The 20,352-nt window shown below is 41.0% G+C and overlaps 1 protein-coding gene across 8 annotated transcripts in view; it reads right to left on the reverse strand.

Annotated features, from left to right (window-relative positions):
• Positions 1 to 7,162: 7,162 nt before the first annotated feature.
• The window catches only part of gtpbp8 (GTP binding protein 8), a 68,409-nt gene continuing 55,219 nt past the window's right edge, over positions 7,163 to 20,352 (reverse strand). For 7 of the 8 annotated variants that reach the window (XM_077624889.1, XM_077624887.1, XM_077624886.1 and 4 more), the window contains 2 exons: positions 16,600 to 16,718; positions 7,163 to 14,298 (listed from right to left, as the gene is read on the reverse strand). In XM_077624889.1, coding sequence (XP_077481015.1) covers positions 14,199 to 14,298; positions 16,600 to 16,718 — 219 coding nt within the window. In that variant the 3' untranslated portion in view covers positions 7,163 to 14,198. The remainder of the gene's footprint in view (positions 14,299 to 16,599; positions 16,719 to 20,352) is intronic. The other variant, XR_013305978.1, reaches the window with a different exon arrangement.

Consider the following 20,352-nt stretch of genomic DNA (forward strand, 5'->3'; position numbering starts at 1 on the left):
TAACTCATTCACTCACTCAATCACTCACTCACTCACTCATTCACTTACTGACTCATTTACTCACTCACTCATTCACTCACTCAGTAATTATTTCACTCAGTAATTTACTCACTCAGGAACTCACTCGCTCAGTAACTCACTCATTCACTCAGTCAGTCACTCATTCACTCACTAAGCCACTCACTCATTCACTCACTTAGTCACTCACTCAGTCATTCACTCAGTCAATCACGCAGTCATTCACTCAGTCAATCACTTAGTCACTCACTCAGTCAAACTTTTAAACACTCACTCATTTAGTAACTCACTCACTCAGTCACTCACTCATTCAGTCACTCACTCAGTGACTCACTCAGTCACTCACTCAGTCACTAACTCAGTAAATCTCTCAGTCTCTCACTCAGTCACTCACTCACTCTCTCACTCACTCACTCATTCAGTCACTCGCTCACTCATTCAATCACTCAGTCACTCACTCAGTCAAACACTCAATCACTCACTCACTTAGTAACTCACTTACTCAGTAACTCACTCACTCATTCACTCACTCACTCACTCAGTTATTCACTCCATCACTCCTTCAGTCAATCTTTCAGTCACTCACTTAGTCAATCAATCAGTCACTCACTAACTCAGTAACTCACTCACTCAGTCAATCACTCATTCACTCACTCATTCACTCACTCAGTAATTATTTAACTCAGTAACTTACTCACTCAGGAACTCAATCACTCAGTAACTCACTCATTCACTCACTATGTCAGTCACTCACTAAGCCACTCACTCAGTCAAACACTCAATTCCTCACTCAGTAACTTAGTTACTCTTTAAGTCACTTACTTAGTCACTGACTCACTCAGTCACTCACTCATTCAATCACTAACTCACTCAATCACCTACTCACTAATCACTCAGTCAATCACTCAGTCACTCACTCAGTCACTCATTCAGTCACTCATTCAGTCACTCTTTCAGTCACTCACTCAGTCAATCACTCAGTCACTCACTCATTCACTCACTCACTCATTCACTCACTCTGTAATAATTTCACTCAATAACTTACTCACTCAGGAACTCACTCCCTCAGTAACTCACTCATTCACACACTAAGTCAGTCACTCACTCAGTCAAACACTCAATCACTCACTCAGTAACTCAGTCACTCACTCAGTCAATCACTTAGTCACTCACCCAGTCACTCACTCAGTCAAACACTCAATGACTCACTCATTTAGTAACGCACTCACTCAGACACTCACTCATTCAGTCACTCACTCACTCAGTTACTCACTCAGTCACTCACTCAGTCACTCATTCAGTCAATCTTTCAGTCACTCACTCAGTCAATCATTCAGTCACTCACTTACTCAGTAACTCACTCACTCAGTCACTCACTCACTCAGTTATTATTTAACTCAGTAACTTGCTCACTCAGTAACTCACTCAGTAACTCACTCACTCACTCAGTAACTCACTCAATCAGTAATTCACTCACTCACTCAGTAACTCACTCAATCAGTAACTCACTCACTCAGTAACTAACTCACTCATTAAGTCACTCACTCAGTAAGTCACTCACTCATTCACTCACTCACTCAGTAACTCACTCACTCAGTAACTAACTCACTCAGTAAGTCACTCACTCATTCAGTCACCCACTCACTCACTAGATCACTCACTCACCTACTCACGTCTCACTACTCACACACCCAGTGACTCACTCACTAGCTCACTCATTTAGTGACTCAATCACTCAGTCTTTCTCTTACTCACTTAGTGACTCACTCAGTCACTCGGTCACTCAGTCACTCACTCAGTCACTCACTTGCTCGCTCACTCACTCACTCATTCATTCACTCACTCATTCACTCACTTGCTCGCTCGCTCACTCACTCATTCATTAACTCACCCGCTCACTCAGTAACTCACTCAGCAGCTCACTTGCTCACCCGCTCACTCTTTCAGTCACTCACTCAGTCAATCACTCAGTCACTCAGTCACTAACTCACTCACTTAGTCACTCACTCATTCACTCACTCAGTAATTATTTAACTTAATAACTTTTTCACTCAGGAACTCACTCACTCAGTAACTCACTCATTCACTCACTAAGTCAGTCACTCAGTCAAACACTCATTCACTCACTCAGTAATTATTTAACTTAATAACTTTTTCACTCACTCACTCATTCACTTACTGACTCATTTACTCACTCACTCATTCACTCACTCACTCCCTCACTCATTCACTCACTCAGTAATTATTTCACTCAGTAATTTACTCACTCAGGAACTCACTCGCTCAGTAACTCACTCATTCACTCACTAAGCCACTCACTCATTCACTCACTTAGTCACTCATCAGTCACTCACTCAGTCACTCACTCAGTCAATCACGCAGTCATTCACTCAGTCAATCACTTAGTCACTCACTCAGTCAAACTTTTAAAGACTCACTCATTTAGTAACTCACTCACTCAGTCACTCACTCATTCAGTCACTCACTCAGTGACTCACTCAGTCACTCACTCAGTCACTAACTCAGTAAATCTCTCAGTCTCTCACTCAGTCACTCACTCACTCTCTCACTCACTCACTCATTCAGTCACTCACTCACTCATTCAATCACTCAGTCACTCACTCAGTCAAACACTCAATCACTCACTCACTTAGTAACTCACTTACTCAGTAACTCACTCACTCATTCACTCACTCATTCAGTTACTCACTCAGTTATTCACCCCATCACTCATTCAGTCAATCTTTCAGTCACTCACTTAGTCAATCACTCAGTCACTCACTAACTCAGTAACTCACTCACTCAGTCAATCACTCATTCACTCACTCAGTAATTATTTAACTCAGTAACTTACTCACTCAGGAACTCAATCACTCAGTAACTCACTCATTCACTCACTATGTCAGTCACTCACTAAGCCACTCACTCAGTCAAACACTCAATTCCTCACTCAGTAACTTAGTTACTCTTTAAGTCACTTACTTAGTCACTGACTCACTCAGTCACTCACTCATTCAATCACTAACTCACTCAATCACCTACTCACTAATCACTCAGTCAATCACTCAGTCAATCACTCACTCAGTCACTCATTCAGTCACTCATTCAGTCACTCTTTCAGTCACTCACTCAGTCAATCACTCAGTCACTCACTCATTCACTCACTCACTCATTCACTCACTCTGTAATAATTTCACTCAATAACTTACTCAGTCAGGAACTCACTCCCTCAGTAACTCACTCATTCACACACTAAGTCAGTCACTCAGTCACTCACAAAGTCAAACACTCAATCACTCACTCAGTAACTCAGTCACTCACTCAGTCAATCACTTAGTCACTCACCCAGTCACTCACTCAGTCAAACACTCAATGACTCACTCATTTAGTAACGCACTCACTCAGACACTCACTCATTCAGTCACTCACTCAGTCACTCACTCAGTTACTCACTCAGTCACTCACTCAGTCAGTCACTCAGTCACTCATTCAGTCAATCTTTCAGTCACTCACTCAGTCAATCATTCAGTCACTCACTCACTCAGTAACTCACTCACTCAGTCACTCACTCACTCAGTAATTATTTAACTCAGTAACTTGCTCACTCAGTAACTCACTCAGTAACTCACTCACTCACTCAGTAACTCACTCAATCAGTAATTCACTCACTCACTCAGTAACTCACTCACTCAGTCACTCACTCACTCAGTAATTATTTAACTCAGTAACTTGCTCACTCAGTAACTCACTCAGTAACTCACTCACTCACTCAGTAACTCACTCAATCAGTAACTCACTCACTCAGTAACTAACTCACTCATTAAGTCACTCACTCAGTAAGTCACTCACTCATTCACTTACTCACTCAGTAACTCACTCACTCAGTAACTAACTCACTCAGTAAGTCACTCACTCATTCAGTCACCCACTCACTCACTAGATCACTCACTCACCTACTCACGTCTCACTACTCACACACCCAGTGACTCACTCACTAGCTCACTCACTTAGTGACTCAATCACTCAGTCACTCTCTTACTCACTTAGTGACTCACTCATTCACTCGGTCACTCAGTCACTCAGTCACTCACTCATTCACTCACTTGCTCGCTCACTCACTCACTCATTCATTCACTCACTCATTCACTCACTTGCTCGCTCGCTCACTCATTCATTCACTCACCCGCTCACTCAGTAACTCACTCAGCAGCTCACTTGCTCACCCGCTCACTCTTTCAGTCACTCACTCAGTCACTCAGTCACTAACTCACTCACTTAGTCACTCACTCATTCACTCACTCAATATTTATTTAACTTAATAACTTTTTCACTCAGGAACTCACTCAGTAACTCACTCATTCACTCACTAAGTCAGTCACTCAGTCAAACACTCAATCATTCACTCAGTCACTCACTAAGTCACTCACTAAGTCACTCACTCAGTCAATCACTTAGTCACTCACTAAGTCACTCACTCAGTCAAACACTCAATCACTCACTCAGTCATTCACTAACTAAGTAACTCACTTCGTCACTTACTTAGTCAGGAACTCACTCACTCATTCACTCACTAAGTCAGTCACTCAGTCACTCACTGAGCCACTCACTCAGTCACTCACTTAGTCACTCACTCAGTCAATCACTCAGTCACTCACTCAGTCACTCACTCAGTCAAACACTTAGTCACTCACTCAGTCAAACACTCAATCACTCACTCAGTAACTTAGTCACTCACTAAGCCATTCACTCAGTCACTCACTTAGTCACTCAGTCACTCAGTCAATCACTTAGTCACTCACTCAGTCAAACACTCAATCACTCACTCATTTAGTAACTCACTCACTCATTCAGTCACTCACTCAGTCACTCACTGACTCACTCAGTCACTCACTCAGTCACTCACAGTCACTCAGTCAAACACTCAATCACTCACTCACTAACTCACTCAGTCACTAACTCAGTGACTCACTCAGTCACTCACTCATTCAATCACTCTCTCACCTACTCACTAATCACTCAGTCAATCACTCAGTCACTCTTTCAGTCACTCACTCAGTCAATCACTCAGTCACTCACTCACACAGTAACTCACTCACTCAGTGACCTACTCATTCACTCACTCACTCAGTGACTCACTCATTCACTCACTCAGTAATTATTTCACTCAGTAACTTACTCACTCAGGAACTCACTCACTCAGTAACTCACTCATTCACTCACTATGTCAGTCACTCAGTCACTCACTATGCCACTCACTCAGTCACTCACTTAGTCAAACACTCAATCACTCACTCAGTAACTTAGTCACTCACTAAGTCACTCACTCAGTCACTCACTTAGTCACTCACTGAGTCACTCACTCAGTAACTCACTTAGTCACTCACTCACTCAGTCACTCACTCAGTCAAGCACTTAGTCACTCACTAAGTCACTCACTCAGTCAAACACTCAATCACTCACTCAGTAACTTAGTCACTCACTAAGTCACTCACTCAGTAACTCACTTAGTCATTTACTCACTCAGTCACTCACTCAGTCAATCACTTAGTCACTCACTAAGTCACTCACTCAGTCAAACACTCAATCACTCACTCATTTAGTAACTCAGTCACTCACTCAGTCAATCAATTATTCACTCAGAAATTCACTCACTTAGTAACTGACTCACTCAGTCACTCACTCAGTCACTCACTCACTCAGTCAATCAATTATTCACTCAGAAATTCACTCAGTTAGTAACTGACTCACTCAGTCACTCACTCAGTCAATCAATTATTCACTCAGAAATTCACTCAGTTAGTAACTGACTCACTCAGTGACTCACTCATTCACTCACTCAGTAATTATTTCACTCAGTAACTTACTCACTCAGGAACTCACTCACTCATTCACTCACTAAGTCAGTCACTAAGTCACTCACTTAGTCACTCACTCAGTCAATCACTTAGTCACTCACTCAGTCACACTCAGTCAAACACTCAATCACTCACTAATTTAGTAACTCACTCACTCAGTCAATCACTTAGTCACTCACTCAGTCAAACACTCACTCACTCATTTAGTAACTCACTCACTCAGTCACTCCCTCACTCATTCAGTCACTCACTCAGTGACTCACTCAGTCAAACACTCAATCACTCACTCACTCAGTAACTCAGTCACTCACTCATTCACTCTCAGTCACTCTTTCAGTCACTCACTCAGTAACTCACTCACTCAGTCACTCCCTCATTCACTCACTCATTCACTCACTCAGTAATTATTTCACTCAGTAACTTACTCACTCAGGAACTCACTCACTCATTCACTCACTAAGTCAGTCACTCATTCAGTCAAACACTCAATCACTCTCAGTAATTGTCACTCACTCAGTCACTCACTCACTCAGTCACTCACACAGTCAGTCACTTAGTCACTCACTCAGTCACTCACTCAGTCAAACACTCAATCACTCACTCATTTAGTAACTCAGTCACTCACTCACTCAGTCAATCAATTATTCACTCAGAAATTAACTCACTTAGTAACTGACTCACTCAGTAACTCACTCATTCAGTCACTCACTCAATCAATCACTCACTCAGAGTAACTCACTTACACAGTCAATCACTCACTCACTCAGTCACTCACTCATTTACTCACTCACTCAGAAATTCACTCACTTAGTAACTGACTTACTCAGTAACTCACTTATTCAGTCACTCACTCAGTCACTCACTTACTCAGTCACTCACTCAGTCACTCACTCTGTCACTCACTCAGTCACTCACTCACTCTCAGTGACTCACTCAGTCACTCACTCACTCACTCACCTACTCACTAATCACTCACTCACTCAGTCACTCAATCACTCAGTCACTCACTCAGTCAATCACTCAGTCACTCACTCAGTCAGCCAGTCACTCACTCACTTCATTTTGTTTTTATCCATTCACCTATCCATTTTCTCACACTTACACTTCATCGGGTTGTTTCATTTGATGAGATATTTCTGCTATAATTTGTTTCTGCCATCCCTGAAAAGGGCTTATTGGCAATTTCAGAAATCTCATCTCATCTCATTGTTACGTCTTCAGGGAGACCTCGAGGCGAGGTTACTAGGAATAGGACCCAATCGCGGGGAAGCAGGCGAGGACGAGAGAAATAGTGCTCATACCAAAACTTTAATAACTTAGGCAGGATCTTAGAAAATAACAAAGGCTTAGGAATCAAAACACAAAACTAAACCGGACTAGGGAAAACACGGGGAATCGAGGAACGAAGTAACGCAGACACATGGCAAGGGAAATAAGGCAGGCAATCTGACATTGACATAATAATCAGTGGGGTTTAAACAGACACAACAGGAACTAATTTTGAATCACGCGCAGCTGCGCGAGCAAAAATGCAAGGCAGGAGGGACAAACAAGAGTAGGGAAACGAACATCAGAAAACAGGGTGAAAGCAATGGAAAAACAATGACAAGCTACTTCTTATAGTACCCTCCCTCTAAGGGACGGATCCTAGACGTCCAAAAGCCGAATGTCCATGAAAAAGAAAAACGTTGGCAGGGAGGGCGGGTATAACCGCGTAACGTAGTCCGGCGGACGTCCGCACCGGCCCATGACAAGGTGAGGAAGTAAACAGTCCAGCGGGAGTCCGCGCCGGCCCGAGAGGAGACGTGGGAGTGGCCGGTCCGGTGAGCATCCGCGCCGGTCAGTGGCGAGGCGTGGGATTGGCCGGTCCGGCGGGCGTCCGTGGGAGGAAACCGGAGGAAACCCACGCAGGCCTGGGGAGAACATGCAAACTGCACACATGTGGATCGACCTGGATTTGAACCCAGGACCCCAGAGCTGTGAGGCCGATGCGCTAGACACTCGCTCCAGCGGGCCGCTTCATTAAAATTTCATTTGATGAAATATTTCTGCTATAATTTGTCGCTGCCATCCCGGAAAAGGGCTTATTGGCAATTTCAGAAATCTCATCTCATTTTCTGAACCGCTTTATCCTCATTAGGGTCGCGGATGGTGCTGGAGCCAATCCCAGCTCCCAGAGGTGGGGGACACCCTGAATCGGTGGCCAGCCGATCGCAAGGCACAAGGAGACGGACAACCATACACACACCCATACCTAGCGGCAATTTAGAATGTCCATTCATCCTACCATGCATGTTTTTGGAATGTGGGAGGAAACTGGAGTGCCCAGTGGAAACCCATGCAGACCTGGGGAGAACAAGCAAACTCCACACAGGTGGACGTGACCTTGATTTGAACCCAGGACCAATGTTCCCTCTAAGCTGCACGCGTGCGCAATTGCGCACTACTCTCGTCTTCTCTGCGCAGCAGTAATTATATGGCGTGCAGTATTTTTTTTACCCCTTTCCCCATGATGGCGCCGTTAAGCGGCAGCCAGTGGCAGTAGCTCTGTCCACTCTTATGTTTTTCGTGTTTTACAGCATGTTTTACATGAAAAAGTAGAGGGACCATTGACATGCACCTGCTTGTGGCAGGTGTGATACTGGTGTGCCCATAGCAAGCAATGATGATGTCGTGACCGGATGATTCGCCTAAAGACGTTTCGCCGACGGACGTTTGACAGACGGACAGGTCGCCGAATGAACGTTCGTTCAAACAGCGTTTAATGATTAAATACAAATACTAGTATTTGTTAATTTAATGATTAAATACAAATACTAGTATTTGTTAGTTTAATGATTAAATACAAATACTAGTATTTGTATTTAATCATTAAACGCTGTTTTCAGCTGGATTTGACCGACTTTGAGAGCATTTTGAGCCGTTTGGCGAATGGACGTATATGGACGTTTTTTTGCCTCCGCCGCGACATCATCGCGACATTTTACCAAGGAATTCACTTCCCTGGGCTCGGTTCTAATGTCCAAAGAGCTCCAGTATTTGTATTTAATCAAGAAACGCTGTTTTTGGCTGGATTTGACCAAATTTGAGAGCATTTTGAGCCGTTTGGCGAATGGACGTATATAGACGTTTTTTTGCCTCCATCACGACATTTTACCGAGGAATTCACTTCCCTGGGCTCGGTTTTAATGTCCACAGAGCTCCAGTATTTGTATTTAATCATTAAATGCTGTTTTAAGATGGATTTGACCCGATTGCTGTCATTTTACGGCTCGGTTCTGCTACATCTGCCCGCCCAAGAGTGCTTATTCCCGGGCTGCCATTGATGGTAGACTAATAAATTGAGAGTGATGAGCGGCAAACTGAAATGAATCATTGATTTTTACTATAATTTGGACAACGCCGGCGGCGGGCCGGATGAAAAATCCTAACGGGCCATATATGGCCCGCGGGCCGAGGTTGAACACGTTGAACTTGTACACACACGATCCGGGGGCGGGGCGAGCGTGCGAATCCCGTTTCGGTGAAACCTCCGTTCGACCGAACATACATTCGGCCGAACGGCCGTTCGGCGGAACGTCCATTCGGCGACCTGCCCGTCTGTCAAACGTCCGTCGGCGAAACGTCTTTAGGCGAATCATCCGAGTACCGATGATGTCGCTCACACTGGTACTCAGTGCGCTCAGGGAGGTTTCTTTCTGCCCAGACCAACGAAAAATTAGAGGGAACATTGCCCAGGACCTCAGAGCTGTGAGGCTGATGCGCTTACCACTCTCGCCACTTGGCCGCTTCATTAAAATTTCATTTGATGAAATATTTCTGCTATAATTTTTCGCTGCCATCCCTGAAAGGGGCTTATTGGCAATTTCAGAAATCGATTCCAAATTTCCAAACCTTTTCCACCTTGATATCTGAACGATTGATTATATCTTGGTGGCCAGCCAATCAAAAATATGGTATGATTCCAAATTTCCAAATCTTCCACTTCAATATCTAACTGGTTGACCAGCCAATCAAAAACACAAGAAGACGGACAACCATTCACTCTCACACTTATAACTAGGGGCAATTTAGAGTGTTCAACCAGCCAAGCAGCCATAATTTTGGTTTGTGGGAGAAAACTGTAGTACCCGAAGTAAACCGTGAGGTCAATGCGCCAACCCTAGTCCATTGGGCCGCTCATCCACATCCACACATCATTGGCATGCAAATTTTCATCACAAGTGGAGACTATCATCCCCACTGGGGCTTCTTGATAAAAAGCACCGCCCCCCTCAACAGACATAATTTGTTTCTTAGTTAGGGCTTCGGAGGTTGGAAAATTGTCAACTTTCCGCTTTTCAAGATTGTCCTTGCCAATCGTTACATTTGTACTCTAACATTTAGCTGATTAAACCCTGTAATTACAATGCCAAGTCTATCAGTTTTAATACAAACTTCTCTCAATTTGTATTATTTTACAGCAATAGAAAGAAACACGATCTAGTTGACATAAATTGTTTAATGCTTATGCAATCCGGAAATATTCTAAAAGTCATCAATATGACCCACAAAGCATATTCCACCCGCCCAGGACAGAACTGGGAATGTCTTCTGTGCACTGAAAACACTCCATGCCTCCTCAGTCCTCCGGAAATTATGCCTATCTTAGAATCAATTATTTTATCCAAACCAGCCAGCTAAAGACTTTTCTCATATAGGTAGACAGATTAGCCTCGTCATCCAGTTACCATTGTGTAGTGAATAATGGCGATTTGTATGGTCTACCAGGATTTCATATGGTGTTGTTATGTTAATGTGTAATTTTACCAAATCAACCAATCTTTCCTCCCATCAGCTGTCAGGCTCTTTAACAAAAAAATGGCTGAGTGTTGAGACCTACCGTATGCATGCATGTATATTTATGTGTATGTATGTATATATGTGCTAAGCAACACGCTTATTTATTTATATATGTATTCATGTATTTATTTATTAACTTACTTTTACCTATCTATTTATGTCTAAAATGTCTTTCCTATTCCTGCATCCTCACCCTCTTGCTACTGTGACAACAAAATTTCCCGAATACGGGATGAATAAAGTTATCCAATCCAATCCATTTTGTCCATAGTCTTTTAGTTTCTTGAGTCAATCTTTTATAGTACCATTCATTCATTCTACAAGGCCCACCATGAAACTTTTTGCCAATCCCGTCAATTATTTTGTTAACAAATCGGGTGCCAATATCACTATAAATGGTTTTGGAATTCCATATTGTGGACTGATATGCCGAGCACGGTTAAGCATGCTCTGCAAAAAAATGTTCGGAAACAAATTAAATCCATAAGTTGTGTAGTGGCAGCGTACCAAGGCCACGTTCACACTCATAACCAGGGGTAATTTAGAGTGGTCAACAAGCCTAGCATTCATAATTTTGGTTTGTGGGAGAAAACTGGAGTACCCGGAGAAGACCTATGAATTCCCAAGGACACCATGCACACTCCACATTCTGGAAGGTCTTGATCCACCCGGCTTTCATTAGTGGATCTTAGAAATGTGAGGTTGATGCACTAACCACTAGTCTGTCCATTTGGGTCGTTTACCCATACATCAGTGGCATGCAAATTTTCATCACAAGTGGAGACTGCCATCCCCACTGGGGCTTGTTGGCAGCTCACCCCCTTTTGCTGCCCTATAAGCAAAATCATTCCCGAAGGAAATAGGTTATTAATGTATTAGATATGTGCGCCACACATTTACAAATATACATTTTTTTTGGTAGTCGAATTGCAGCCGTTGGTCGCCACAGTCGGTCAGCATGAGCGACTGCCATGTCAGTGACTGTGATTAACCCTTTGTTTGCCAATAATGCAATAATGGGCAAAACTGTGACACATTGAAAACACACACAAATATTAACTGTTTGTACAAATTGTAACCTCCATGTTTTGCATTAAGTTATACCCCTCTGTTAATGCTACCAGTTTAGCTGTTTTTGCATAGAATTGAGGTGGTAATAGTTCTGCTTCTAAATTTTTAGTTGCGGTCCATATATATTGCATCCTGTTCTAGTTTTGCCTATTTCATTTATTCTTAGATAACCCGTCTACATAAAGAATGTTGCATTACTCAGAGGTTGATATTTGATAATTTGGAAATGCTAATGTTGACCATATTCCAGCATTTGTTTTATGCAATGAAAGACCTGCCAGATTTTGGGCGTCTAGTGCAAAATAGAGATAATGTCCAAATTTCAATTGTTCAATGCTTATGCAATCCGTAAATATTCTAATAGTCATCAATATGACCCATGACAAAGCATATTCCACCCGCCCAGGACAGAACGGGGAATGTCTTCCATGAACTGAAAACACTCCATGCCTCTGCAGTTCTAGGGAAATTATGTCTATCCTAAATCAATGAATCTATCCAAACCAACCAGCTACTATTTGCCAAATTGTATGAATGCTGTTTCTGCATTGTTGTTTTCATGTTTGATATAATTAACACCCAAATACTTATTCTTAATATTTAAGATCTAATTCGCAAATCAACCCCATATTGTTAACCTCCCCAAAGAGGACAGGACAGCTAAATTACTGGCTGAGTTCCTCCCGCAACCAACCGGTCTCACCCCCACCAAGGAGACGATGTTTACTTAAGATAAGAGCTATATTCCGTAGCTCACTGTTACCACAATTAAAACCTACAATAAGCAAATTAGAGAAATATAACCTTTCACTAGGGATGTCCCAATGATAAAATTTCAGAGTTTAATGAAATGACTCACAAATTGTTGCCAATATGCCATAATATTGTCAATTTTCTCACCCCTTTCTCTCTAACCAAGTAATTCCACGTTAAAGAATTTTGAACAAACCACCCATCAAACAATATTACCGTATTTACTCACATATAAGCCATGCGCACGTATAAGCCTTCAAAGTTTTGGAATTTTTGAAATTTCTCGTGTATAAGTCGCCCCCTGATTCCCAATTTTCACTTCCATATTCATGGTTTTAATAAGGAGTACAAATATGTTACTTTGAAGGGAAAATCTTAAGAAAAATCATCACAAGTGGTATTTCCGAGATACTGTATGAATCAAAAGCATATTATTAGGGTCAATATCATAAGGAAGTTAATATGCCTGTCTTTATAAATGAAAAATACCAAATTATTCAATTTGAAAAAAGAAACAAGTCTATCTTGATGAGAACCTGATGCTTTCTAATTACAGAAATTACAATATTCTTACCAGAAGTTTAAGATGTTGTGGCAGCCAAATTGCTTCTAATGTCAAAATATCTCAATTCTTTCGATGGTTCATATTACTCCAATAATTGTCACTTTTGAACCAGAAATAAAACGAAAAAAAATCAAGGTGGAATTTTGTTTTATTTCAAAATCAAGGCGAAAAAAATGTAGACGGCAGCACCCCGACCTCACTAAGATGGCTGCCCCCAGACCTCCCTAAAATGGCCGTGCCCCGACCTAACTAAGATGGCCGTGCCCCGAGCGAGCAGTGACGGGAACATTTTGCGTTTTATGCAAGATACGTTTTTTCGTGAATTTCATTCATAGACGTAAAAATAAATTTTGTTAAGCATTTTATCTGTTTATCTTTTCTCTATTTTGAAATAAAATAGCCCATGTAATTTTTTACATTTATTTTTTAAAAAAAGTCAGCAAGAGAGACCACAGTTTTAGTACAGATCTTTTTTTTTTTTGCGAGAGAGAAGCCCGGCCCGACCTGTCCCGAACTCAAAGTAATGATTGACATTTTAGGGCCGACCCAACCCGAATTTCAGGTCGGGTTGGGTTCGGGCTCGGGCTCAAGTTGTTACCTCTATCTTAAACTCTTTAAATTTGCGTTGGTGACTGTGCGTGTGAGTGGGGGGAGGTTCACTCGACACTGAGTTCATAGGGAGGTCAGTCGCAACAACATCAAAGCCCCGAAATAACGAGCAGGTTTGACATGTCGTTTATGTTAGGACAGGCTGTCGGCACCACATATAAGGTCATGATGAGTCTGATTGTTAAAAGAGTGAGATATGCATGTTCACAAAAGGTGTGAGTATTGCGGAGCCAAAATGATCCTGTTTTAAATGTATTTCTTCATATCGGTTGGTTGGATTGAAAAAAGTCCGATACAGATATTCATCAAAAAGTCAATCATCGGGCAGACCGGCAATCGGTCGATTTATACTTCATAGCTGCATGCTTCTAAAATTTTGCATTTAATGTAAGACTGTCCACAACAGACATTCAAAGAAAAAAATAGAAAAATATCTGCGACATCTTTATGAAAACTGGGACACATGACCTTTGATGACGTTCTTGTCACACAAATCCATTTTGAGCGGTGTCCTTCATCTTGAGATTTCCCGTTAAGTGAACAATGAAGCATCGTAGGAGGTATATTCCTGAAAAATGGAGGGAACTGTTCGGGGGAGGAATAGGGAAGGCACAGTTACCGTAACATAATATATTTATAACTAGTGAGGAAATATGGACTATAGGGATGAGATGGATACTTGGATTACACAGGTCCTCATTAGGGATAAAGCATTTTTGCCATGTACAAGGTACTGTTAAAGTGCGTGTTGAGAATCTTGTCCACTTTGAAATGGAAATCACAGCAATTGCTTGCTTCTCACTTTTTACTACAGTAATACCTCGTTTATCGTGGTTAAAAGGTTCCAAGACCAGACAGACACAATGGGTGAATAACCGCAATGTAGGGACAGTTTTTTTTATGGTGTCTTTTTAATATTATTTGGAAATTTAAAACCCTCTCTGTCCTATTTTTTAACTCACCCATTACAATACTGTTCACAATTACTGCACTAACAAGAACAGTTAAGAAATCACATATGATAATAAACAAAATTAACATTGTACTGTACTTTATTGGGATGACATTCATATGTATCCAAGGCTGTAATTCTTTCAAGGTCTTCCTTGTTGGAAGTATGTGGAGACATTCACAGCCACTATTTAGGGGCGTACATACTACATTTGAGATCTCATTTCCAGCAGCACTCCCATCGCTTACACCAGGGTTGGGCAAACATTTCCACAAATGGCTGCTGTCGGTGCGGGTTTTCGTTCCAACCCATAAAGAGGAAACCTTTTCACTAATCTAGTGTCCTACAAGTCAATGGATTGCAGTCAGGTGCTTCTTGTTTCCATATAAACCACATTGAAATATGAAATGTCCGTGATAGATGGGTTGGAACAGAAACCTGCACCCACAGCGGCCCTTGAGGACTGGTTTGCCCACCCCTTATTATCATTATGCTGTACTTTTTCAATAGTTTGAAAAAACACAGTATTTCAATTAATGTAAAAACATAATAGTTTGATTTGAATTGTCCATTTTTTTCACATTTTATATCGATTTTGTGTGAATCGCATTCACTCCAGAAAAACTCCGGAAATGGGACAGGGGTACGAAAATGGGGTCGATTAAGGTTGGCAGCTCTGTATGTAGTAATCATAGGGGTGATCCTATTTTGCAGTTTTTCAATTATCGCGGCCATGTCTGGTCTACAATATCCGCAATATTCGAGGGAAAACTGTATATCACGGCCCTTCCGGGCGACCAAAAGACCGGCGACCAAAAGATCGGCGACCAAAAGACCGGCGACCAATGATCGAATCGAATCTAAAATGATCTAGAATCTAAAATGATCTAGAATCTAAAATGATCTAATCAAATCTAAAATGATCTAATCGAATCTAAAAGGATCTAATCGAATCTAAAATGGTCTCATCGAATCTAAAATGATCTCATCGAATCTAAAATGATCTAATCTAAAATGATCTAATCGAATCTAAAATGATCTAATTGAATCTAAATTGATCTAATCGAATCTAAATTGATCTAATCGAATCTAAAATGATCTAATCAAATCTAAAATGATCTAATCGAATCTAAAATGATCTAATCGATTCTAAAATGATCTAATCGAATCTAAAAGGATCTAATAGACTCTAAAATGATCTAATCTAAAATGATCTCATCTAAAATTATCTAATCTAAAATGATCTAATCTAAAATGATCTAATCTAAAATGATCTAATCTAAAATGATCTAATCTAAAATGATCTAATCTAACCTAACCTGACCTAACCTAAAATAAGATGAAATAAGATAACTTAACCTAACCTATTCCTAGCAAGATGGGGTGAGATTCAATGGATTTGGTAATTGCTTTGGGTTTTTCCAGTACACTGTCGTTGATATAGCACTTCCACAGTAGCATGACTAAAGTTAAAGTATGGAGCCCCACAGAGGGACATCCACCGTTGGGGGGCGACACATAAGCGGAAGTCCAAAATTTTCTCTAAAATGGACGGGGCGCCCAATCATTTGGTGCGCCTCGGTTATGCAACAAATTCCAAATTTGACTTGACTGACTGGTTTAATTTTTTGACGACACGCTACTTATTGCGATCAACCGAGCAGACGTTCACCCTAAAAATAGCCTCCCTGCATATGCCAGCATTACGGAAAATCCATTCAAAACATCCTAGACGAGTGGCGAGGCAGTTGACTTCTGTGTGTTCGTAGCGCTTTTAACCCTCAAAAATACACTCAAAGAAACAACACATTAGAACTATACAGAGGAAAGGCCTGACGTCTTCCTTTTTGGAAATTAATGATAAATATTCACTAAAACCAGAGAAGAACGACAAAAAAACACAAAACAAAGACGTGAGAATTAGTGACACTCACCTGACCAAAAACAGCTGGGGGAAGCAGATAGATGTCTGTGCTTTAATCACATCTTGAAATTTCAATAGGTTTGTCAGAAGTGAACCACGACCACATTTATCAATCTTAGTCACCACCATCTGCAAAATTTTTTAACAGGTTTCAGTGAGAGGTCAACCACACTCCATAAGGACTACTGTATTGTATGCCTATATGGTTCAGTAAGGATGGTGACATGTGGAAAAAGCCATCCTCTACAGTCAGAAATGTATATATATATATATATATATATATATATATATATATATATATATATATATATATATATATATATGTATATATGTATATATATATATATATATATATATATATATATATATATACATACATATATATTCATACATATATATATACAGTGGTACCTCGACATACGATCGTAATCCGTTCCGAGACTGAGATCGTATGACGAGATTCTCGTAACTCGAGTGGACGTTTTCCATTGAAATGAATGGAAAACAAATTAATTCGTTCCAGCCCTCTGAAAAAACACCCAAAACAGGATATTGGATTGGAAAAAAATGTTTTATTTCTTCTAATTCGCCATCTATTAACAAAGTAACACATAACTAGTGGTTTAATAGTAATCAAATGTGTTTAATCTAACTAAAATTGGGCAGATTTCGCCGACGGGAGACAGAGACGTTTGGGGGTGTGGGGGGGTGGGGTTCGTTTTTTTTCCACGACAACGCACTCGTAAACGGAACAAACAAATTTAAATTAACTTGGATTAATACATACAGACACTCAAACATAAGTTTAATGTAACTTTACACAAAACTGAATTCTAATTTTGTTGTAATCTTTTGTTACCTTCGTTTTCCGGGTTGGTGGTTTGCCACACCTCTACCCTCATGTTCGCTATCGATGGACTGTTTGCTGTTGTATTGCCTTCAAAATATTCCCAAAATGATGCACAAAAATTTCCTCACAATAGGATAACGCATGACCACTTGCCAACGAGAAATAGTCTTTAAAGAACGATCGCGGGAGCTTCTTTCCTTAGAAAGAATAACAGGAAATACAATAGTTGAGCTTACTCACATATTGATTGTGGGTAATGAAGTTTATTCTGAGAAAGGTTGCCATTGCCTATGGGTGTTGTGTGCACGAGTATACTTCATTACCCAGAAAGCCCTCTTTTTGCCCGCGCATGCGCGTTGGGCGTTTCCTGGTCGTAGGAGAGACTCGTCTGAATTAATCGTTCCGTGCTCATAGATATTGTTATACACGAAAGATATGCAAAAAAGACAGTGCCATGGCCACCTGGCTTGGTCGCATCACAAAATTTTGATCGCATGACGGGCGAATTATTAGATCGAAATTTCCGCCGTAAGACGAGAATTTTGTATGACGAGCGGTCGTATGACGATGTACCACTGTACATACATACATATATATATATTTATATATATATATATATATATATATATATATATATATATATATATATATATATATATATATATATATATATATATATATATACACACATATACACTGCTCACAAATACTAAAGGAACACTTTAAACACATTAGATACACACCAATAAGTTGGATTTCTTTACTAATGAAGAATATGACATCTTTTACTCTTTCATTTTATTGTAGCTGTTTCATTTCGATATACAGACACTCCTCAACTTACGAACGCAATTGGTTCCGAGCGATTGTTCATAAGTTGAATTTGTTTGTAAGTTGATTTAGTGCTATATTTTGTATTATAATTTATGTTTAAGGCCTATATAAGTATATTGAAGGTTTATATAAGTGCATTTGTATGTTTAAGGCTTGTATAAGTAACACGCATTGGTTTGTACTGAAAAAAAAAACATTTAATAAAATGGAGAGAATATGTACAGTACTGTAGAGAGAGATAGATTTATGTATTAGAAACTGGCCAAAAGAAGCGACCTAATGACGATTGCACAGTTTTCTTCTTTTTTTCATCATAAATGATGCAGTAGCACTGTATGGCATCATTCAATTGATTTGCAAACTTTGTGCAACGTTCAATATTTGGGTCCTGCTGCTCGATCTTTCTGTTTATAAATGGTACTGAATGTGCAACGCTCACCACTTTCTGACGCGCATCAAGCTTCGTTATTATTGCCACTCGTTTCAAATGAAATGGCTTGCCTCTTCCTTGCAACTCCCTCAATAGAAGCCTTTATCTTTTTACCAACCATATTCAATATTGGATGCATGAGATATTTAATGATACAAATGAAAAAGGTTCTTTGCACACTGGAGATACATTCACGCACTTCCGCATTGCAACGAAGAAGAAGGTAGATGCTGGGTGAGCTGAGCTCTCACAGCGCCAGGCGTCGGTATTAGCGGCGGAAAGAAGTACTACTCCGAAAAAGACGCGAAATACAAAATTGGACTTGCGAACATTTTTGGACTTAAACGCAATTTGCAGACATGTTCGTATGTACCGTTGTTCGTAAGTTGAATGTTCGTAAGTAGGGGAGCGTCTGTATTACCACTGTAGGATTAAAACTATTGTTCTTAACTCGATTACAATGAACAAAAGGTCTCTGTCTGATTTTCTACTTTGAGGTTGGTTACATGCTGATAAGAAGACAGATGGTTGGCTCCAAGGGACAGCAGAGCCAAGGTGCAAGGTGGACTTCAAAGGAGACGCTGTGGATTCCAGCGGAGAAGGAGACAGGGGGACAGATGTGGATTCCAGGGGGGGAGACCCCTCAAGACCGTCATGGGACAGTTCACATCTCATTAGAATCAGCGAATGAATATTCATTTTTGTATTACTATAACTGGGCAAATTCGGGTTTGGACTTTTGTCTTTCTTAATCCTCTACTGATGCACGGCGATGCTCAGATGGTTTATATTTGGGAGGGGGACCCGGAGCTCTGTAATGATCAATATCAGGAATAAATTATCTGTGGAGTAACTCTCAAACCCTAGTCTCCTTCCTCCTAATGTGAACGCTTGTAAAATGGACTGAAGCCATGGATCGAACACCATTTAACAGCTTTGCTAACAGCTTGGGAGTGAGGAGTGCCGGATGGCCAACAAGGTCGCACGGGTTACATGACATTTGGAATGAATTGTCGATGCCAATATAACAGCGAGGAGAATCAAAGGCTTGGGAGTGATGCACGTCGCGAGTTGGATTGGATAACTATTCATCCTGTATTCGGGAAATTTCATTGTGACAGTAGCAAGAGGGTGATTAGACAGAACAACAAAGCAAAAGTACAAAGTACAAAGCAAATCAAAGTAAATGGGATCATTAAGAATCACCAAATCAAATCATTAAGACAGAAAAGCAGCAAAAACACAAAATGAGCAAGAGTGGACGGAGCTACCGCCACCGGCTGCCATCTTGGTTGTGTCAGGAGTGGCCTGTTTTGTCCCTCCTGACGTGCCGTCAGGGAAGCAGCTGCAATCAATCTGCTGATTGCTTCCTGGCTTTATTATTTAAGGAGCAATGAGTGTGAGCACCATTGCCGGATCGTCTCTTTGTTTGTGTGTGCGTGTAGCATGCTGCCGTTCTGTTCCAGCCCATTGTGGATTTGTAGACCTTTGTTTATTCGTTAAAGAATGTAATTTGAAGTGATCTGGCTCGAGTCACTCACGTCTCCTGCGCTTGGGGCCCCCATATCTTCCCGATCGCGCTGCGACGACGCAGCGACGCAGCGTGATCGTAACAGAACGATCCGGCGATAATGGACCCAGCGGGAGGC

The sequence above is a fragment of the Stigmatopora argus genome, chromosome 17 (genome assembly GCF_051989625.1).
Source record: "Stigmatopora argus isolate UIUO_Sarg chromosome 17, RoL_Sarg_1.0, whole genome shotgun sequence".
In the NCBI taxonomy this organism is placed as follows: domain Eukaryota; kingdom Metazoa; phylum Chordata; class Actinopteri; order Syngnathiformes; family Syngnathidae; genus Stigmatopora; species Stigmatopora argus.